This window comes from Simochromis diagramma, unplaced genomic scaffold (genome assembly GCF_900408965.1).
Source record: "Simochromis diagramma unplaced genomic scaffold, fSimDia1.1 OVJJ01000361.1, whole genome shotgun sequence".
NCBI lineage: Eukaryota > Metazoa > Chordata > Actinopteri > Cichliformes > Cichlidae > Simochromis > Simochromis diagramma.
Genome location: NW_024386860.1, coordinates 8,435,637 through 8,458,610, shown reverse-complemented (window position 1 = coordinate 8,458,610; position 22,974 = coordinate 8,435,637). Strand labels below are relative to the sequence as shown.

Genomic DNA, 22,974 nt, shown 5'->3' with positions numbered 1-22,974 from the left:
ATATTTGTTAACTTTAAGAGTAAAGAGAGAAACTATCTGTATTTCTTAATTGCAAATGGCACCAAATTGTATTCAAAATTGAGCCACACTTATGGAGCTCCACAGTTCTTTTCCTGGTGTTTTGGTTGACATCTCTTGATTTTCCCATTTCAAAGAAACAGGCTTTGTGTTTGGCCTTATATGCATCCACAGCTGTGCCACCAATTTACTCACATGGACTCTACTAACCAATCAGAAGCTTCTTCAGCTCAGAATGGAATCGCCTGCAGTTTTCTTATTAACTAACAATAAACTTAGTGTATATGTGCTCCTAAATTTGATCAAAGTGATAAAAATAGACGGCTCTGTCTCTCTTTATTCTGACATTTAACTAATTCAAAAGATATTTCAACATTTATCTAAAACAAAAGTTTACTCTAAATTGATGTTGTACAGTAAAAATGTTTTATGTTTTCTCCCTAAAGTGTATGTAAATATCTGGTTACAAATGTGAATATCCTGCTGTGTACTGAAATCCCTCTTGTTTTGCATAGAAATATACTGAACAACATACAAAGCATAATATATAAAATAACATTTACCTGAGTTTTTTCTTTGAAAGAAGCCTCTAATGTCCATTCTTATATTTCAGTACATAACTGAAACCGATTTAGTCGGGGAGGGTAAGAACTGAAAATATGAAATAAACACACGTAAGCTAAGACTCTTAAAAAAAATAGCATTTGTTCGGCTTTTCATTTCGCCATTTGTTGATTCACTTGAAGAGCAAGTAACGTAATATTGGTCAAGTGATCAGTTTGATATCAATCTTTTGTGATACACCGTCATATTTACATTATTTGTACAGCAGGGGCGGAGCGTGGGGGTGGCTTACTGGGCTTAAGCCCGGGTTGTTTTGTCAGAAGCCCGGGGTCTTTTGGAGTGTAATTTTTTCATAGCTAGATGCCTGGCTGACAACTGTATAAAACAAAAAGTACACACAATATTCGAAGCACATAGTGCACACTGTGGGAATTTACGACTGTGCGTGAATCCCCCCTGATATTGGTATGATCCGAGGCTCGGATCATACCAATATCAGGGGGGATTCTCCGCTCCGCCCCTGATTCTGACAGTTGGATTGGTCTTATAGGTATATACAGGTCTAAGAGAAACATATCCTCCTATCCAGATGACCTCTTCAGGCAAGTTCTTTTATATTTCAACAAGACTATACTAAACTGCACACTGCAATTAGATGTGTTGTTACCATAAAATTCAAAATGACCTTATATTTCCCTTAAAATTACACATTTTTATCAGGTCAAACTGTTGATATGTTTTCTATGTTTTATTGTAAATAAAATCTGGTCTTGAGCAACAGTTGTCCAGGGTTTCTGAAGGTCTTTTGGGAGGTGTTCTGGGGATTTGGTTTGGACATTAGCTGCTATTTCCCTCATTTTCAGTCCAGTATTTATACCTGCTTTCAGAGGAATGTTTTGGTTTGTTGGTTTGTTTGTTTGTTAAGCCACTTAACTGTGACATATGAATCATTCAAGAATTTTAAAAAGTCAACAAAAGCAATGGATGAATCAGTATTGTGTCTGCAGCAGCCTGTCAAGAAAAGTTATCTTCTTAAAAAAAACTTTTACATTTCCCAATGGACTGTTAGCTAAAACTTTCTATATCTCTTAATGTACGCTCTGTACTAAAAATGAATAAATCAGGAAACTGGAAACAAGCAGAGGATAAAAGCAGAAGTGGCAGGCCTATAAAAGACAACTGTCTGCCACAGATGAACAGTATCTGAAAATGGTTTCCTTGAAAAAGAAGGGAAAATCCAGCAAAGACCTGGCACAGGACCAAAGACATCTGGACCTTGACTTGATCCATCTACTGTTCACTGAAGCTTCAGTAGGTGCATGGTGATTTAACATGCATGCAGCAATATCTGGAAACTGCCTCATTGGCAACAGCTTCATTTGTCAATATCACAATGCCAGTGCATTAAAAACAGGGATAAAAACACACACAATGGAACACTATCAGTCATGGATTTACATCCTCTAGATTACTGAAGCAGCGTGGGATCATATTGAGAGAGAACAGAACAAAATGAAGCCAACATCCAAAGAAGAGCTTTGAATGTCCTTCAATGAGCCTGGGAACTATTCCTGAAGACTGCTTAAAGAAATAACAAGAAAACCTGCACAAGAGAGTTCAGGCTGTGTTGAAGAATAAAGGTAGTAATACCAATTAATGACTTTAGAGCCCATTAGAACTGTACAAACTCTGAGTTTTTGCTTTATTTGCAGTACAGTATGATGATTCAAGAAATCACTGAACCCTTTTCCCTTTTTCCTAGCAAAGTATACATAAATGAGAGGTGATTACACATTATGCGCTCTATGTATTTTGCACACAGAGCACTGTACTTTGCACAAAGGTGTATGTCCTGTGCCAACTGTGCAAAAGCACATACAGTACAGTTATCACAGTATATTATCATGTATTGTGATAGCAGCTTTTAAAAAAATAATTTAAAAAAAAATCAGCGTTACACACATCCTGAACAGTTCTTAAATTTTAACTCTCCAAGATCAATAGAAATCAAATAATATTAATGACAGTAATACAGTAGTCCATTTTGACAACGTAAGATGTAAATGCAATACAATAGTTTTTGAAGAAAAAAAAAATCGACCACTTCCGCTTGATTGACCGGGGGTCATCAACACTTCCTCAAAAAGTTTTGATGCAACTTCTGAGGAGTACGAGGTGTTGCAAGACATAACCGTCCTTGAGTTGGCAGCTTCAGGCCTTTGCAAACCAAACAGTGACGTCACACTGGGTGTACAGCGCGATCCTGAATCAGTGCGTGGCAGACTGGGTCGGGCTGGGCCAGCAGCGAAGGAAGGTGGAAAAAGAAGAAAACTTCTGGGTCGAAAAGGAATGATGTGGGATTCCGCGGAGCTTCTGCGCTCCCTTTCATTGCGCTGCGCTTCCACTTCAGAGAGAAATAACTGAGCTGCTTGAGTTTCCACGGAGTGGGTTTTCGTTTGGAGTGCGTGGTGCCAAAGTTGTCGCCCAGCAAGCTTGAATGTCAACACTATGGATCAGTCCGTCGCAATTCAAGAAACTTTAGAAAGGGAAGAAAACTGCATCATGGTATCCTTCCCGACTCACACGCATTGGTTCGTGGTTGACCAGCGAATCAAACTATAGATTACATGCTTCCAAAAAAAACGCGTTTGACTGGCGCAACAGCTTTTCTGTCTGCTGAGCTCGAAATGGGGCCTGTTGGGTTGTGCCACTTGGCTGTCATCTTTCTGACTAAAGAGTAGCTTTACTTAGGCTTCTATCCGGGCATTGCAGTTGAGTGCACATGGAGTTTATTGGTGCTTTTGTTTTTAGATTAAAAACTAGTCTAGTCAGCAGTTCCTTCAAATAGGTAACATGTACTCAATACTGTAGTGACACACGTTGTCCACAAGGTGGCAGCTGTGTGCTTTGTCTTTGTTGTCAGTGCTGGTGATCCTATAACTTCACTGTCATTGTCTTAAAGTAAGATGTGCATAAAAATATGTTTTCAAAACAAGGTGCAGAGAGTAGTTACTGTTACTGTCATTCCTCTTTTAATAATATGGTAATGTATTATACATAATAACATGAAGTGTTGCATAATACCATAAGGAGTTTGGGAAGAGATACTGAAGCCAAGTTAAGAAGAGAGGATTTGAGCTAGCAGCAGTATGGCTTCATGCCAAGGAAGTGCCCTGCAGACATGATTTTTGCTTTAAGAGTGCTGATAGAGAAGTACAGAGACGATCAGGAGGAGTTGTGCTGAGTCTTTGTGGGTCTAGAAAAATCATATGATAGGGTGCCAAGAGAGAAACTTTGGTGCTGTATGAGGAAGTCAGAAGTGGCAGAGAAGTATGTGAGGGTGATGCAGGACATGTATGAGGACAGCAAGACAGAAGTGAGGTGTGTGGTAGGAGTAACAGATGGGTTCAAAGCAGGGGTAAGATTGCATCATGGATCCCCTTCTTGTTTGCAGTGGAAATAGACAAGTTAACAGTTACTGCAGACGTTGTGATCTGCAGTAAGAGTAAGGAGCAGGTGGAGGTATGCTTTTGGGAAAAGAGGAATAAAAGTTAGTAGAAGTGAGACCAAATGCATTTGTGAGAATGAGAGAGGGCCAGGTCTAAGATGCAAGGTGTGAGGGAGTGAGGTAGTTTAAATACCTAGGATAAACCATCCAAAGTGACATATGGTTTTGAGACAGTGGCACTGATAAAAATAAAAAATAAAAAAGTCAGGAGACAGAGCTGAGAGCTGGAAAGATTTTTGTTGCGAACAACCAGGACAGGATTAGAAATGAGTATATCAGAGGCACAGCTCAGTTTGACTGGTTTGGAGCAAAAGGGGAAAGGGTCTTGAAGATGGCGCTGCGAGGCTCCCTCCAGGTGAAGACCACAAGATTCATGGATGTTGTGAAGGAGGACATGCAGAGGGTTGGTGTGACAAAACAGGATGCTAGGAATAAGATGATATGGAGGCAGATGATCTGCTGTGGCAACCCCTAAAGGAGAAGCAGAAGGAGGAGGAGAAGAACGTGAATTATTGCATGTTAACGGGGAGAGGAAATTTGATTTATAAATATGTTTATTAGCCTTATTTATATGCTGACATATAGATGCACTGGTTTATACTTTTGATATTACTCTGTGAAATTAAGAAATACTGTAAAAAGTGCAATAGTTACTTGTAGGGAATAGAAATCCAATTTCACTGTTCCCACTGTAGTAGACTTTGCTGAAAGTTTTTTTTTTTTCTGGCAGATAAATATGATATTAAACATGAAGTGTAAACAACATCTTTCTCCTTAACTAAAACGTAATCATGCTGTCCAATGTGATGTCCTCTTTGATGACACTACAGAGAGCAGACTGCTGGGGCTCGTGGAGTCTGCAAACGAGCATGCGTAAGTTTTAGTGGCTTGGTGGGGGAAAAAATATCTCTGACATGAGTTCTTTGCAGTTTGTTTGAATTCAGTCTAAAAAGTGTTTTCTAAGAAGAGTGGGTGGCAGCAGTACCACCCACTGCTTAACACTGTACACTACAGAGTTACACTAACCTGCCTGACAAAGGTACCACAGTCATGCTCTGTAGGGATATTTTTTAGTGTGCATGTGTTAGCTCTAGTTAGGCAGAGAACTAACTGAAATACAGACTTCATTAAACAAATCTTAAAATTACAATGCAATGTTTTTACAGAATCTTCATTTATACCCATCGAAGAATGGCAATTACTGCTGACGATGTATTGCTGGAGGCCATAATACCCATCTCTGTCGACTTTGCAGTTGTCACAGGTGAATAGTGTTTAAATATTTTTTAGCTCATCTCAAATAAATATTCCCTTATGCTATTTCAACAGTGTACCTAATCAAAAATAATGTGACGGTAATTTCTCTGAAACATATTTCTCATACTACAATCTTTTTAGTTTCCTCACCAGAGGAACTTGTGGTTGTGGGTGAGTGTGCTAGTTTCCATTACAGCCCAATTAGAAATAAGCTGCATAACTGGTGCACCACACGATAATGAACATCTTGTTTTCGCCCCCTGCATTCTTCTTCTGATTTTAGGTGCTGATACCCGAGTTAGAATAAGCTACAAGGATGAAGAATTAGACCTCAAACTTCCTTTTGGCTCCAACTCGCGTCTCTTCCTCAGCGAAGTCAACAAGGCGTGGAGTGGTAGGTTAGCCCCTATATGATGTGTTTACATGACATCCAGCAAGAAACAAGAATAACCTTTGAAAGCTGTCGGTTCACTGGAATCAAGTATTAATTCGCAGTAGCACCAGCATCTTATTTGTTTAAGACAGGTCATTTGAATCTTAAGTGAAGAAGAGTGTGAAAAAGCACAAATATTTTGCTGTAGTAACCTATGTGAAACAATACATATTGAGTTAATAACCTAGAGGTTATATTATTCTGGAAAACCACATAATATATCTATTTGGAAAAAGACTCCTGGTTATTGCTGTTTTGGTGGTGACACTTCCCTGTGCGAGAATTGCTAGCAGGCAGAGAGGGAAGGGTGGAGTTTGGACAGTATACGCTGTTCTTACTTAATCTTTGTGCACATAGCTTTTAGCAATGGGACATGAAAATTAGACATGATAACAGTCAACAGGATAAGTTACTTCCTTTTTATTAGTTAATTTTCACCACAATTTTACAGCCTGCTTTCTGTTCATCTGAAAGTATCAGGCCGTTAAAGGTCAAAGATGGTGTGCTTTGTTATGGATGTGCCGCTTTTCCCGCCAGTTCGCCGTTTTCATGGTGGAAGTCCCAAATGAACACAAGCAAAGACTGATGTGGGTTTTTTGCGGTATTCCAAGTAGAGCCCCAAAGGCTTTTAATTTGCTGTGGGAGACCAGTGATGGAAAGAACAAATGGCATGCCGGCTGTTGTTAAAAAGAAAAATTCTCACGGTGAGCCCATAGAGGTGAATTTAACCATGGAGGTTGACTTACAGGGTAATTTACTATGAAAACAAGACAAGGGATTTTAGGTGGTAGCTTTAAAACAAAGTTGCAAAATGCAACTTTTCTCATTCTTAACACTTTTCGTGTTGCCTTAAAGCGCACACCAGGCTCTTGTCGAATTTCTCATTAAGGCAAGAATCGTTTACAGTTCTTTTATCATTCTTTTCCTCCCTGCTTTTTTTCACAGATGTTTGCAGGACTCCCACACAGATACCCAAGTTTGACTGGATTACCAAGTACCACAAAGACACTAGAGGACGGGGAGTTGTCAAACAAGCCCTCGCACCCATCGGCACAACTCTCACTAAACTCAACCAGCACGGAAAAACAGGTTTTTCACCTTATTTTAATTTCTATGTGCCGTCTGCCAACGTCTCCCTATGCAATAAAATGAACTGCACTAGAATTGGTCCACCAGCATCTGTGCAGTGGATGTTGGGACGTGTTCTCCATTTTGTCTCTTCGTGTGTGCAGTTTTTGCGTGTCAGTATTGCATCATAGATTACATCCAATTTTGCAAATGGCACTTCCTCTGAATTCAACTGACTCCATCTGAACGTGAGTTGAAAGGAGTCGAAAGGACATCTTGACGTGACAAAGCATGAAAACCACAGGAATAACCTGTATTTTTAATTTGTCCCTTTTTCATTCAATGCACCACAGTAAACTAGAGAGCGAGAGCTCACAGGGCCAACAGGCCTAACAGAAAATGTAGTGCAGTTATTGTTAACTGCTATTAACAATGAAAGAAAAAACATAACAAATTGAGAAGCCATGTGAGATATCTGAGTGTTTTTGTGCATTGCTTCTAAACAGAAAAGCTTCCCAACTTGTGTGCGTTCCTCATGCTGTGTGATTTTAAGCAGATTTTAATCAATCATTATGCTTGTGCATTCTGTTTTACTGGCATGCTACTGCTGACAAGTATGCAAAACATGGAATGACCTTATACAAATCACACAGCATGTGATAGCGTGTAAAACTCTGCGTGCAACATGTTTTGTCAGTCCAGTGCCACACAAACACACTTACCTCCATAACAAATAAACAAAAATAATTTTTAAATATGTATCTCTCGTTATATGTTTAATTTTCCTAATCTGATGCAATGTTGTTGAGTCTTCCGATTTCAATCTGCATAGTCGATTAGGTTTGTTTCGGTGTCTTATCTCTGCAGCGGTGGGAGTGTAAACTCCTCCCACTACTATAGCGTTTGGATTGAGACTGAGTGGACATTGGTCTTCTGCACAGAATGCGTGGGAGCAATAAATGGAGATGTCTATGGAGATGAGAGACTTTGGTATGGAAAAAAAACAAACAAACTATTCCTGGTTTAATTTGTTGATTTTGAGGAGGTGAAAGAAACGCTGGGGTTCCTGCCATCCGGCCGGGATAAGCTTGCTTCCTAGTTAATGCTAGCGTGCAGTTCTAGTTCTTCTGTCAAGAAATGCTAACTTTAGCCTCATTAGCTTAAGTGCTTATCGATGAAACTGGGTAATTTCACATCCATGTAGCAATGTGTTCGATACATTGTTTTTTCGCCGCGAATCATAGAATCATAGGCGCTCGGTTAAAGAGAACAACAGCTAGCACTAGCACAGACTTCAGCACCGCGATATCATCGTCATTGTGTGGTTTTAAAAGAAGTGGAACACCTGTTAGGAAAAATGTTGCAACAACACGTTTTAGTGACACATTGTTGTGTCGTTCACCGAGAGGCTCTTTTTTTTGTCTTGAATTTTGAGCCATTTGCACTTGTTGTCAGGGTATTTCCACGTTCACCCATTCACTCCCGACTTATCCTCTTAGCCGATTTAGCTTGTTAGCTTCAATCAGTTGCCTGTAAACTTTGTTCCCACCGGCTCTCTCTGTTATTATAGGTCTCCGTTTACTGTCTGCTTCGCCTTCAAAAAGAAAAGTCTGCATGTCATCCAATTAAAATATATGACGCTCCAACCGTTTATTAAGCAGATGTAAATTTACAGTTAAGTATTAAAAGAAAAAAATAATTCATATGAGCAATCTGACGCGTTTCTGCTTGTGAAGCAGTGTAATGATGAACTTTGGCCGGTTGTATTTTGTAGAGATATTCCTGCGTTAATACGGAAGAGAGCCCTCATAGAAGAGTTTGCCACTTATGCTACGTGTAGCTGCACACTTATAGAGAGGCATCCTGTGACAAATGGAGTGAGCAAGAGGTCATACAGCTGGATTTCCGCTGTATGGGTAAAGATACTAAAGCCTGTGCAGGATGTACCATATAATGTTTTAAACGCATAGCCTCATACTGGTTGTACTGTTTTTAACTGTAAATTGTTTTTTTCATCTAACAAATAAGCAGCTGTACTTTAAGCGAGAGAGAGAAAAACTTGTATGTCTTTAATAACGTGCATGCAACAGTATAACACCACAAGGTTTTGCAGTCATTTCCTTGCTGATTTGAGAATGCAGAAATATGATAAGATCTCCAGTCAGTAGCATGTGTGCATTTAATGCCACAAGATTTGTTTCAAAAGTTGTCTGCACTGCAGCAGGTATTCAAAAGTTTGTAGTGAAGTAGAATGGACATTTATTTATTGATGCATTTTGTGTGACACTGGGTAAGTGCTGTTTGACAGCTGCGTGTGGGTTGTGTGTGCAATAAGAGCATCTTTTGTAGTGTTTTCAAGAGCAATTTCACAGTTTGCTGGAAGTTCTGTCAGTCAAATAAAGGGATTTTCTTGTTGACTGAAACAACAGAGTTGCTGTTTTTTAATTAAAATGTCAGAGTGTTAGTGTAAGGATTTTTAAATAGGGCTTAAAATGGCTTGAACTCTTAGCACCTTTTTTTATGTTGACCTTTTCTTGGGGTTTGGTGCACATGTCACAACCTGTCTTATTGGTAATTAGAGTGACATTTCCTAAAACAACGATGCAGAAAAAGTGACATCAACTGCCTGCTGAGGTGAAAGTAACAGCAGACTTTGATGCTGCAGCTGTTCTGCCAAAAGACATGTCTAATAAAAAAGAAAATAATCTATAAAACCAGTTTTATTAGCACGTGTTTTTGCTTTACTTTATTAAAATTATTATCTTATTATTGTTTGTGTTTCACTGGTTTATGTCTTGTCTGCTTTGTTGTCTTACTTACTTAAATATGATTTCCTTTTTCTTTTTGTTCATTTCTCAAATGCTGCACATAGAAAAGAGTTACACACATATTGTAAAAACAGTAAGAGACCAGTTAGTTTTAAGTTTGTCATTTTGAAACAATTTTTGAGAAAAGAAATTCACTGTTGTGTTTTTTTTATGTAGATTGTATCTACTCTTTCGGGTCATTGTTTTGTCCTGTCTAATGTAGCTTATTATAACTTTGTAGAATTTAATTTCCTGCTCAGAGAACCTGGCTTTCCCTTTCACTGGAGCCAGCTGTCTTGCCTGCCAAGCTTCAGGAGACAGGGGCATGCTGTCTAATACTTCGCACTCAGCCATTAAATCCAGCTACTTGGAATGCAGAAACCGTATCCATCTGCAGGAGGAGGCCTCAGTCGATTGCCCCCAACAACTAAGCTCTGACTTGGCATTTTTATGATTGACTTATATTTATTCACATTTAGCTTAATTTTATTCTTACATTTTGGTTGTTTAAAGGCTGAAATATGAGTTTATTAATATATTAATAAAATATCTTAACCGGCTAAATGAAAATAGTACTTTGTTTGTGGTTCACTGTGCAGGCAGTTATGATTGCATAGCTGTCCTGCAATCATGTAATTAACCATTCTGTTTTATCTTTTCCTAAACAGAGAAATCATCAGACAAAAAAGTAACTTCAGAAAAAGAGAAAGGTTCCAACGGTGGCACACAGAAGTCCAGAGCGTCTGCCAACCAAGATAGGTGAGGAGGCCTTGAGAATCTTTTCATAATTTTTCAAGGGTGGGGAAGTCTTGCATTATACCCACACTAATACAGTTATATTTTAATACAAAGACAAAGACGGTGTCTGTTTTCGGTCCTGCTTTGCTTTGAGTTAATGTCTATTCCCTGTGATGGAGTTAAGTTTCAGGATGTTCCTGGAAGACTGTATGATATGGGCATATTACATTTTCTCCTCTCAACTTAGCTCATCCCATATTGACCACCTGGAAATAGAGATTGTTGTTTTTGTTGTGTTGAACTGCTGTACATTAAGACTGTAGCTCTCCAGTAAGTATGGCTTAATGCATTTAGGCTAAAGACTATGCTGACTGTTAATACACAGCTGGAGATGAGCATTTCTAGCATCTCCCTAATTGTTAAAACATCCCCCACCCCCACCACCCCCCACCGCAAAAAAAAAAAAAAAAAAGAAAGAAAGAAAACAACCCTCTGTGACTCAGTTTTTCCATCTCAAATCACACACGTTATTTCTTCTCTGGTGTGCAGCCTGGGCATCTCCACTCGAGAGGACCGGGATGACCTGGTGCGATCCTCCAGCCACACCCCATCAAACAAAGCTCACATACTAGCCATGCCGCAGTTTGGCCTGCGCGACAACCTTATCAAGTGTGAGCTGATGAAAAAAGAGGAACTGTACACTTTCTTGGAAAATCACAGGTATGTTGCTGTTTATTGTTTTTTTGTGCCAGTGTGGCCATGATTAAAAGTGTGTTTGGCTCATTGATAGAGGCACATAGATGTTGGTGATCTTAAAACTCCTGAATATTGCATAAGCATCATCAATATTTAAAAAAAAAAAAAAAGGTAGCAAAAAATGCTTCCTTGATGATGATGATAAGGCCTTGGTATTCTGGGTGGGGAAGTCTAATCTAAAGAGAAGTGATGTGATCTTTTCCTGTTTGTTCTTCTTGGTCTAAAACAGTAAAAAAAAAAGTCACTTTAAGCCGGACAACGTGTACATTATAGTAATTTGTTTTTAAGATCTACACTGTAAGCTTTAAAAGTTGGAGAAAAAAAACACACTCCCAAGTTTCAAACTTAGGTGAGTGCAGATATTTTTAAACAAGAGTTGTATTTCGATGTACTCTGGTGTTCAGTTTGAAAATCGAAAACAGGTTGTAAAATCTGTGGAAAAGATGGTTTATGCATGAAGACTCTGTGCCCACAGTGTAACTGTTAACACAGTTTGGATGATAGAAGTGTTATGTAAAAAGCATGAGTCAACATCTGTGGGTTTGTCTTGCTGCGTGCTAAATTAAGCCGCACTGTCTCAGACGTTCTGAACACTCTGAAAATAGCTGTAACCATAATGGAAGCAATCTTGAATATGATAAACATGAGTGAGTTAGATCCAAAAGGGAAATATTTGTTTCCCATACATACATGTAAAAGGGTATGCTAAATATGTAATGTTGGACATATTTAAAAAGCCGTATATGATTAACAAGAAGTAAGCTAGTGTTGTGCCTTTAGTCAAAAACGGCAGACATTTAGTATCGTGCTTGCACACATGCATTTGTCTGCTTTTGTCTCGTTTTATACTGTATAGTTGGGACACGCTGGGGGGAAAAATCCATGCTGATATGAATATTATGAATAAAAGCTTTAGAAAAGCAGCAGTCCCAAGCTCCCTTTGTGTAAATATAGTTTCAGCTTTTCTCTGGTTAGCTGAGGCTCGGGCTGTGAAAGCAGAAAGTGTTTTAAGGTTCAGTGGCAGTCAGCACAAAATAAAAAGCCCCATGCTGCTCCTGTGAAAGAGCATTTGGAAAACAGCAGCCGCCTGAAGGTCAGAGACGTCGCACATTGAATGGAAGGAAGTTGCCTTTTTTTGAGCTGGACCTGTAGAATAAACCTCAATGGGGATGTAAATGGCAAGGGCTCGACCCTCTCACGATTTCTCACGGCATGTTGCCTTCAGTATTCCGTTTAAATTGCAGTGAGGCTGCTCAGTGATCACAAGACGTTTATGTGTTTGTCTTTGTACATTTTATGCAATAATATTGATTATTTAAATACAGGAAATGAGGATTTCTCTTTTGCATTTTTTTTATTCTTTCTGTTTCAACACTGTGTTTTGATTTCAGTACATTTTCTTTGTTTTCAATTTCGTTTTCCCCTACAGCTCTGCCCTCCACATTGGCCGATAGCTTAGCAAGTGATGGCCAAGAGTCAGAAAGTGGTGCAGCTCTTTTTATGTTAATGGTTTTGTTTATGTGCATATTCTTTATAAAGTATTTACAGTTGTTTTTTTAAGATTAAAAACTAGGTCATTGATTAGTTTGTGTTCTTTTTTTTAAGATAGTGTTACTATCTGCTAACACCTTTTGACAAAGACCGACTGATAAATCTGCAGTTACCAGCCTGTAGCTATAAAATAAAGCAAAACCATGACACTAAGTCCCCTTTTCCATGACTACATTAGTACTTACTCTGATTGACTCGCGACGTTTTTCAGGGATTTTCCATTAGGTCATAGTACCAAGTACTAAAATGGGACCTGCTCGGCCAGGGCTCCAAGCAATCCGAGCAGGTACTAAAATGGGACTTCGTCAGACTGCTTGCCACTGATTAGCTGATCAGTGTCATCATTTGATGAGTTATGAGAGCATCTCGTTCACAAACATTCAAACCGCCATTTAAAGAAGAAGAAAAAGAAAGAAATTGCTACAAAAACAACACGGTGGTTCCCGAGTCTGAGGAAAAGCCACAGACTGAGCAGCAGGTATATTCTTGCCGTTTGTGTCACATACCAATTACATCAAGGGACGCTCGGACGCGTTGTTGTAACAACAGCCGAGCACATTAGGTTGGACTCGATTGTAATGGAAAACCAGTTGATTCGAGTCTAGTCTTGGCAAGTTGCGCCGAGTAGGTCCTAATGGAAAAGGAGCTTAATTGGAGATATCTGTACATGTTGTGATGAAAACAAACAAAGAAAGTTGTTTGTTGTTGTTGTTGTTTTTCCCCAAATCCCCCAACATAATTTCTTTGTCCACATGATTGCAGTCTTCTTGCATCAATGATGCGGTCAAACAGAAACATACTATTATTTAGCCGCACTTATCTAGTTAACTGGCTAATATGGCATCGCAGCTCCACAGCCGCACCCACTAGTCATCTGTATATGTTGTGTTACAAATTGTTGTAACACACTATTTTAACAGTGTTGATTATTTCACAACCTCTAATGTCTGATACAAGTAGAAAGTTGACACTACTTTCTGCCTGTTTGCCGTCATTCAGAAAGTTGCTGACCATTGGTTATCCAAGCTCATGACACCTGCCCACCCAGGATACTGTGTGTCCAGACAGAAACTAAAGAAGTCAAAAGCAAACTAGAAAACTTGACAAAGGAGTTTGAGAGAAATCCTGATCAGTGACAAAAAGGTTGAGGATTGGTGGAGGATTACATGTAGGACTCTTCCAGTATTTGTTGGTTTACCTTTGAAAGCAATTGCTTTCGTTTGTTCTTTTTTTTTTTCTCCTATTCATTTTAATAAATGTTACTTCTGCAAAAGTGCAGTTGTGCTCTTAAACATACAAAAAAAAGAATTAAAATATCTAGAAATGAGTCACTGCTACAATAAAGCAGCAGGGCATAAGCTTGATATAGACTGACATTATTGTTTCACCATTTAACCACTGAGGGGGGGGAGGGGCAAAGGAGGAGCCCATCAAAGCTATAATTTTATTCCTTTGTTTTGTGCTCACTTTTCATCATTCTTTTGTTTCAGCTTTTTTCTTGGCACATACAATGTGAACGGACAGGCACCAAAGGAAAGCCTCCGTCCTTGGCTGAGTTGCACTCCCGAGCCCCCTGACATGTACTGCGTGGGGTAAGTCATATTCTCCTGCTGAACAATAGCTGTGCACTGCTCCGCTTAATCCTATTACAAAGACAGACATTTACTCCTCAAACCTCTGACAGATGCATGCAGCCGTTGAAGCAGTTTTAAGTGCTGAAGACACCTGCCCACTGATTTTTGCACTGTGTATCCACTAATCCGGCCTGTTTCAGTTTACCGCTTTGGTGTTAAGGAGCCAAAAAGTTTAGTCAGTACCATAGCACTTGTGGATGAAGTGGAAATCAAACCCTTAAAGTTTCACCATTTGCCCTTTTTTTTGCAGTTTTCAGGAGCTTGACCTCAGTAAAGAGGCTTTCTTCTTCAATGACACCCCCAAGGAACAGGAGTGGACAAAAGCTGTGTCTGAGGCATTGCATCCAGATGCCAAGTATGCCTTAGTAAGGATTTTTTTTTTTCTCCCTCACATCTTGCAGTTCATCGCTATTAGTTGATATTTGAGAAGACTTGCGAATGTCACGATTCACACCACTGATCTTCATTTTAGAGGGCATGTTTGGTTTTCTTCTACATGGGCAACAGTCACACTTTAAAATAGATTCCTGAAACTGATACAATGCATGCGTTACAGTTTCAAGAACTTCTAGCACCACCTTTCTGTGGTAATAATAATTATCATACAATCTTATTACATCGATTATTACTCAGTTTATTTCTAATAGGAGTTATTATATCCCTGTTGCTTTCATAAGCTTAGTCAGACCTTAGGTTTTAGGTTACTTTTTTGATCTGCCTCTTTTTCTTGTCTTTTGTCTTCACTTTTGTGTTCTTCCTCATTCTCAGAGTACCGACCAGCACATTAGCTTCCTCTTTTTATAGCTCTGGTTGTTTTTTTTATTCAAGTCGCCTTAAACGCTACATGATATATGCCAGGTCACCATCCTGTCAGTTTCTTTGGATTTTTCTTCTGCATCCACTGCGAGTTCTCTGACTAAAGCACACTTGGCTGCTCTGTTTCTGACACTTTAACTCTTACATAAGTTAAAGCTATTATGAAGTACTTAGCGCTCCTCATACACAACTGTGTCTTATTCTGAGATGTGATTCTCCGCTTCCGTTTTACTGTTCCTAGTAGTTGACGCTGACAAAGTGCTGATATAAGCAACAGAAACTGCACTAAAGCATCTCTGATCATGTCTTGTGGCTACACCATCTCTTGAGTTCCAGTGCAACATCAAAAATGTTTTCATTTAACCGCAAGAAATCATTTGTATACTGTTGGCCTGTTTCTGCAGGTGAAGTTGGCGCGCCTGGTGGGCATTATGTTGATCTTCTTTGTGAAGAAGGAGCATGCAGAATTCATCTCAGACGTGGAGGCTGAGACTGTAGGCACTGGCATCATGGGGAGGATGGTAAGGACAGTATTTCAAACTCCATTTGTGCACAAGTCATCATATAGGTTTCTGGTATTGTGCAAAGTCATTAAGTTGATTTCTGTGGTGTCTGACCACGGGATTTGGTTGCGTGACGGTTAACTGTTGCCTCAGAGTAAGAAGTTGCTTGGTTCAAATCCAGCATCTGGCCAGGACCTTTCTGTGTGGTGTATGCATGTGCTCCCCATGCATGTGTGGGTTCTCTCCAGGGTACTCACACAGTCAAAAGCAATGCATTTAGTCAGGGTTAGGTTAATTGATGATTGTATATATGGTTTTATAATCAGGAGTGCACATAAGTGGTCCGCAGGTGCGCATTCGCTGTCAAAATAAAAGACGCACACCAGATAAGAAGTTGCAATGTGCATTTGCGTACATATAAAAGGCACTGTTTTTGTCCGCTAGAGTGGGATTTTCACGGCATATTCTGCACCAGATCTCTGTGCGTTCATCATTTGTTTGAAGCCAGCTCACCTCCTGCAACCACTTTTCTGAGAATATGCGCTTCTTTTGAGGTTCGGACTCCTTCTGACATTTCTTTGGAGGTGGAGGAACACCAAAGTAATTGCTGAAAGGAGCTTGCTTCTTCGACATCTTTAAGAGTTCTAAACAAATGTCCTCCTCCAGAAAATCTTATGTACGCAAACGCGCGTTGCAACTTGCAACTTAACTTATCTGGTGCGCATCTTTTATTTTGACAGCGAATGCGCACCTGCGGACCACTTATGTGCACCCCTGTTTATAATGGACCTGTCCAGGGTGTACCCCACCTCTTACCTCATGGTAGCAGTAATAGACTCCAGCCGCACCATGACCCTGAATCTGAGAAATGATTGGATGGAATTGGAAATAATTTTTTAGAAATAAACCATATAGAGTCAGGAGCTTTAGGTCAGGGGTTCTCAACATTTTGTGGGCTAAGGACCTGGCACAGGGGAAAACATTCTTTAAGGATCCCCAAAAATCCTATATTTTGTTGGGTTGAGCTTACTGTCAGGTGACCATGTTGGCTTATCAGCCAAGCTATGCAAGCAGCAGGAAAAATTCATTTTACCCTAATATTATTGAGGGATTTCCCCCACCCAGATCAGTTGACATATTCCACAATTATATTAGCATTTATATTCAGCTAGAAATGATGTAGGAGCTAGTACAGGCTGGTTTTACTGCATAAATTGGCAAATATTCTGCAGTGCTTGGGTGTGGGTCCTTGTACACATTCTGCCTTTCTGTTTTAGATTATGTCAATAGCATTGTTTTAGTTCCACATTGAAATGATTTTCCTCATATACATATAAACAGGAAGTGTTGAGTATTAGCATTTACATGAAAATTGAAAGGATGAAAGAAAACAAAAATTGGGCTTATGCTATGATGATGTCTGTCAACTGCCATACAATTTTTATTTTTATTTTTTTATAACTGCCTCATGTATTGCCATTTACCAAGATGGTAATACATGAGGCAGTTTTTAAGCACAAACAGTCTCCTGTGATGATGAAAAGGCATCTCTACTTCTTGTGAACTATTCACTTCAGTGCTTATTCATCCATGAAGCTCTTCCTACAGTAGCTTCAACTTTATTTCTCATACACTGGTGCAGGAAAGGTTATTCTTAACTCATGCGACCGTGCTTACTTAGCAATCCCTGCAGAGTAGAGCAGATGGCTGGCTAGGGACCAGTGGGAGGGGGGTAGAGCTATGTAAGGTCACTCCATCCTTTCCTGCAGTAATGGGACACTAGTTTATGAATTGCAGCAAGAAATATCCAAAACATGCCAAGCATGAAATTGTTTGCATAATATTGACTTATTGTTTAGCAGATGAGTAAAATCATAGTAAATAAAAACATTTAGTTATTTTATTTTAGTGTTTGCAGAGGCGTTTCAGTGTTTTCTGTCCATTCTAATCAATTACTGATTCACAGGGAAACAAGGGAGCTGTGGCAATCCGTTTTCGCTTCCACAACTCTGATATCTGCGTGGTCAATTCCCACCTTGCTGCTCATGTTGAGGAATATGAGAGACGTAATCAGGACTATAAGGATATTTGCAGTCGTCTCCAGTTTCGCCAACCTGACCTCACCCAGGCGCCACTCACTATCATGAAGCACGAGTAAGTAGCCGTCATTTTAAAATTTACATTGTGAATCAAATAAATAAATACAAGTTTCTCGTATTTATGACTATTTCATTAGAATTTGTGTTCTGTTTCTGAATTAGTGTTATTTTATGGATCGGGGACCTCAACTACAGAATTAGTGAGCTTGACGTTGACAACGTGAAGGGTCTCATCAGCAAGAAGGACTTTGAAACTCTACACAGTTTCGATCAGGTAATATTAATTATGGTTTCCTGATGTGTTTTGTATTCAAACGTGTTTGTGAGCAGTGATATTTACCCATTGCGTGTGGTCATCAGCTCAAGAGGCAGATCGACGAGGAGGCTGTGTTTGTGGGATTTGAGGAGGGGGAGATTGATTTCCAGCCCACCTACAAATATGACACTGGCTCTGACAGTTGGGATACAAGGTAATCTTCTCACATGGAGGCATTGTAAGTCATTCCATGTCAGTGTTCGTAGCAAAAGGTAAACTGATAACAGAAAGAAGTAGCAGACATACTATCATTGTAGTTCGAACACTATAGCTGCTTGTGTTATCATCACATTTTTTGTGACACACCAGTGATTCAGGTCAGCCCACATTTCTTTTCCTTCTCTGTTGAGACATTTCTGTCTCATCAATTGTTAAATGGTTGGAGCTTCCTGCTCTGCAAACAATTATCCCTCTATTCAGAGCTGCTTAACTCTGTTTTTTGTCTATAGTATTTACTGAAGGATAGCCTCAAGAGAATACCATAGTAGCATTATAATAGAAATGTCAGGCTTGAGGTTGATGACTGCAGCATTGCAAAGACAATGCAGAGTGATTTTTGACCGTTAAGACTGTTTAGAAAGCTCTGCTGTGTTTAAAGTTTTTTTCCATTTTGTTTTTTGATAAAATGTTTGTTGAATACACTCACAGCTACTTTATTAGGTACACATTAGTAGTGTCTTGCGTTAATTGTTTCAACAAGGTGATGGAAAAATTCCTCACAGATTTTTATGCATTGACATGATAGCTTCACATAACTGCTGCAGATTTGTAGGCTGCAAATCAGTGATGCAAATTAGTTCCACCACATCGCAAGGGTGCTTTATTGGATTGAGATCTGGTGACTGTAGAGGCCATTTGAATGCAGTGACATGCTGTTATTCCTTGTTACACACACTATTTTGCTGGAAGCAGCCATAGGAGGATAGGTAGACTGTGGTCATAAAGGGATGGACAGTGTTAGTAATTATACTCAGGTAGGTTGTGAGGTTTAAACTATGCTCCCAATTCTGGAATATTCCAAATAAACCTTCTGGCACCAGTGACCATGCTATGTTCTGACCTTTTTTCTCCCATACTCTGATGCTTGTTATAAGGTTGTAAATGCCTAAATGTATTGAGCTGCTGTCACATAATTGGCTGAATGGATATTTTCATTAACAAGCAGTTGAATATGTATACCTAATAAAGTGGCCAGCGAGTGTCTGTACAAGAGCTACATTGCCTAAGAATTGACTTGGGCAATGTAAGGAAAAAAACTACAACATCTCATTTGCATCAGTGTCCTTTATAAATTGGTTTAGCCATCCGATGTGGCCCTGAACTGTGAGCTTTGTTGTGTAATATTCAGTACTCTTGCAACACCTCACAAGAGAATCTCCCTGCAGGGATTGTGTCATTAATTTTGATAATGGATAAATGGAGTCAGAGATAGTTCCTGCCTTCATTGTTTTATTGCTTTGTAATAAAATAGACACTTGGGAACTAATGTTTGCCATTTACTTTTGAACTTAGTGAAAAATGTCGTGTCCCTGCGTGGTGCGATCGTATCCTGTGGAGAGGAAAGAACATAAAGCAACAGCATTACCAGAGTCACATGACTCTGAAGACCAGTGACCACAAACCTGTCAGCTCCCTGCTCATCATTGAGGTAAATGATTTAGCTGAAGAGCTTTTATTTATTTATTTATTTATTTATTTATTTATTCATTCTGTGGCTTTTTTTTAAGTATACATTATTTCTTTGCTTTTACTTAATCCTGTTTTTCTTCATCCTACAGATCAAGAGGATAAATAGTGAGGATTATAAGAAGACCTTTGAAGAAATTGTTCGTGATATTGACAAAATGGAAAATGAATGCATTCCATCTGTAACCTTGTCCAAGCGAGAGGTAAAGTTTCACCTTACGATTCTCCCTGGCATTAAATTAAAATACATAATAATTAAAAATAATGAAAGAGTGCATTATGCAGACATTCAAAGGATACAATAGCTTCACATGATCTGAAGGAAAAAACTTTTTTTTTTTTTATCTTTGCTCATAAATCTGCTTCTCCCCCCCCTTTTTTCTGTTTTTTTCTCAGTTCCACTTCAAGGACGTGAAGTTCATGCAGCACCAGGCAGAGACGTTGAGCCTCTTGAATGACGGGCAGGTCCCATGTCAGTTTGAGTTTATTCCAAAGCCGAATGAGTTCACATACAGCAAGCCCTGGCTCACAGCCAACCCCCCCAAAGGCTTTATTGCTCAGGGTGAGTAACACGTCATCGTTGTGTAAAAACCAACAAATGTAATTTTAATAAAACATTAATCCATTAGCCTGGTCATATAGAAAGAGACTGACTTGGATTTAAGTGGCAGACTCCTTTGAACTGACAGATTATGCTTATTATAGTGTCTTTGAAATCCTCAAAGAGTACTACGTCATAATTGCTTGTTATGACCACAGTATAACATAACAACTGACTGGAGCAGCCCTCTCTTTAATTTGCGCTTCTCTCTAAATATCTAGGTGGTTCTGTGGATATTGACCTTGAGGTTTTCGTAAATCGCACAACAGCACCTGAGCTTAACTCTGGCAAGCAGGAGATTGAAGACATCCTGGTGCTCCATCTAGAGCGGGGCAAGGACTATTTTATCTCTGTGACAGGAAACTACCTGCCAAGCTGTTATGGCACTTCTATCCATGCACTATGTCAGCTGAGGGAGCCCATTCAAGACATTCCACAAGAGACCCTCCTTCAACTGGTTAGTGCTCACTTGAAATACCTCTATTGTATTCATTGTTGCCTCAGGGGCTTCATTATAGTAGTTTTGAGGATTGGAGACTAATTAAGCTGTAACTAAACTGCCTTTCATTCTGTTTTTTCCTTCCCAATATCAGGCAGAGTTGCCTATAAAGGAGAACGCAGCACACACTGAAAAGCCTCTTGACATCCCTAAAGAACTTTGGATGATGGTGGATCACTTATTCCGCAATGCAGTCAAACAGGTCAGAAAATTGATGGTGATGTAACAGTGTTGTAATAAAATCAAACAATACTATGCTCCTACTTTGTTTTATAGTGTCCACTTCATGTGAATTGCACTACACTTGGCTTCCTGCCAGCTTTTTGTGATTAAGGATAAATAGACTGAATGAAGATCCTTGCAATGAATTTATTCTGCTGCATTAGCCACTGCGCTTCAAATAATTTCTTTAGCTGAAGGGAATCTGTGGTGTATAATGAGAGAACGAGTCTGAATGTATTGTCTTCTATTTGCAGGAAGACATATTTCAGCAACCTGGACTCCGGATTGAATTTGCTGAAATAAGGGATTGCCTTGACACGGGGATGCCAGAGTCCCTCCGTATCCTTTCAAAACTATAATAAAATTAGCAGAAAAATATTGTTAGTCCTTGTAGAATATTTGAAGAAGTCACAGAGCACAGTCAGTACATATGTTTTATTTTATCTTAAGAGCATTAAATCTATATTGGATGGGTTTTAGCAGCCCTGTAACACTCAACATTCAGGATTTAAATGCAAATAAATTGGCTCTGAAAGTTGGGACCTTAGATGACCATAGCTTATTACAGAAAGTAATAAGCTTGATTTTTCGAATACTCTGTATTGCTGTTTAATCCATGTAATTGCAAACGTGTTGTTTTGAATGTTGCTTAGAATGTAATACTGTTTGTTTTGGGAGGGGGGGGGTTAAGTATAATTTATGTTGTACTTTTATGTGATATGTAATTTTTTTTTTTTTCTTAAAATTTGCTACCTTGACCCTGCTACTCTTGACCTGCAGCGGGTAGTAATCACTCAGTAGCAGAGGCCTTGCTTCTGTTCCTAGATGCCCTCCCAGAGCCTGTGGTTCCCTACTCATTTTACCAACGCTGCCTTGAATGCTGCACCAGTGCCAGCCAGTGTGAGCAAGTAAGGGAAAAAAAAAAAAAAAAAAGAACAGAGTTAGTCACCCATTTCTACTAATCCTACATTAAATTGTAAAAGTTAAAAGTATTGTATTTTTTGTCTAGGTTATTTCCATGCTACCTCAGTGCCATAAAAACGTGTTCAACTATTTAGCTGCCTTTCTCCGTGAGCTTTTGAAGAATTCAGCTATCAATCGATTAGATGTCAGCATCCTGGGTAAGAACATGAAACAAGCGGTTCCTTTGGTTTATAAATGTGTTATTACTACTTTGTGCTTTAGGCAACATTTTACTTTGTTACTTTTTTATTGCTCAGTGTAAAGCTGGGGACTTGTGTAAAGATGTCCTTTGTGCTAATCTGTTCCACCAAATAAAGGTTGATTGTGAACTAAAGTATAGCAGGAAAATGAACTTCAGTTAAAAGAAATGTATCTATTTAAAACATTTTGTGTCATTTTCTGTGTTACATTCCTTGAAATGTCAAAATTATTACAGACACTATGTTTTTATGAATGATTTCTCTATACTGTGTAATATGAACAATATATTTTCTTTATGTGTAGCCACCATTTTTGCCTCCTTGCTTCTGAAGTCACCTGCAAAGCAGGATCTTGCTGAGAAGAGGAAGACTCAGGAGTTCTTTCAGCACTTCCTGACCCAAAGCTCCTCCTAGATGGAGGGCTTGTCCCCCTTGCTGAAGCTGAACACTAAAAACTGTAAACGTCCAGTATTTGAAATAACTGTAATGATTTGATATCCTCTTTGTATAACTATGTAGAGTTATTACTGTCAGTGATGTTTCTTATTTCTAATCACTTTATTTCAAAACCAAGTTTGTGATCAGTTGATGCAGAATTTATTGTATATCATTGAGCATATGTTGAAGCCTAACAAATTTTAATGTATGTATATTTTATTTAAAAAGAACAATTTGTATTTTCATGTCTCTGATCTAAAAAGTGTATTGTTTTTATATATAAAATGTCTGCAAACA

The 22,974-nt window shown here is 39.0% G+C and overlaps 1 protein-coding gene across 4 annotated transcripts; it reads left to right on the top strand.

Moving 5' to 3' along the window:
• Positions 1-2,758: 2,758 nt before the first annotated feature.
• Positions 2,759-22,974, top strand: inpp5b (inositol polyphosphate-5-phosphatase B). 4 transcript variants are annotated; one of them, XM_040030340.1, is made up of 23 exons: positions 2,759-3,147; positions 4,884-4,963; positions 5,257-5,354; positions 5,489-5,518; positions 5,631-5,741; positions 6,726-6,869; positions 10,324-10,414; positions 10,943-11,113; positions 14,191-14,292; positions 14,585-14,699; positions 15,555-15,671; positions 17,620-17,807; positions 17,915-18,026; positions 18,113-18,222; positions 19,581-19,716; positions 19,847-19,957; positions 20,151-20,316; positions 20,577-20,812; positions 20,949-21,056; positions 21,331-21,415; positions 21,857-21,984; positions 22,086-22,197; positions 22,544-22,974. In XM_040030340.1, the coding sequence occupies exons 1-23, from the start codon at positions 3,091-3,093 to the stop codon at positions 22,651-22,653; spliced, it is 2,718 nt and encodes a 905-aa protein (XP_039886274.1). In that variant the 5' UTR covers positions 2,759-3,090; the 3' UTR covers positions 22,654-22,974. The 4 variants fall into 4 exon arrangements, with proteins under 4 accessions (XP_039886274.1, XP_039886276.1, XP_039886277.1 ...); XM_040030342.1 differs by having other exon boundaries at positions 3,040-3,147; positions 4,921-4,963; XM_040030343.1 differs by lacking the exon at positions 2,759-3,147 and adding an exon at positions 4,397-4,493 and having other exon boundaries at positions 4,921-4,963.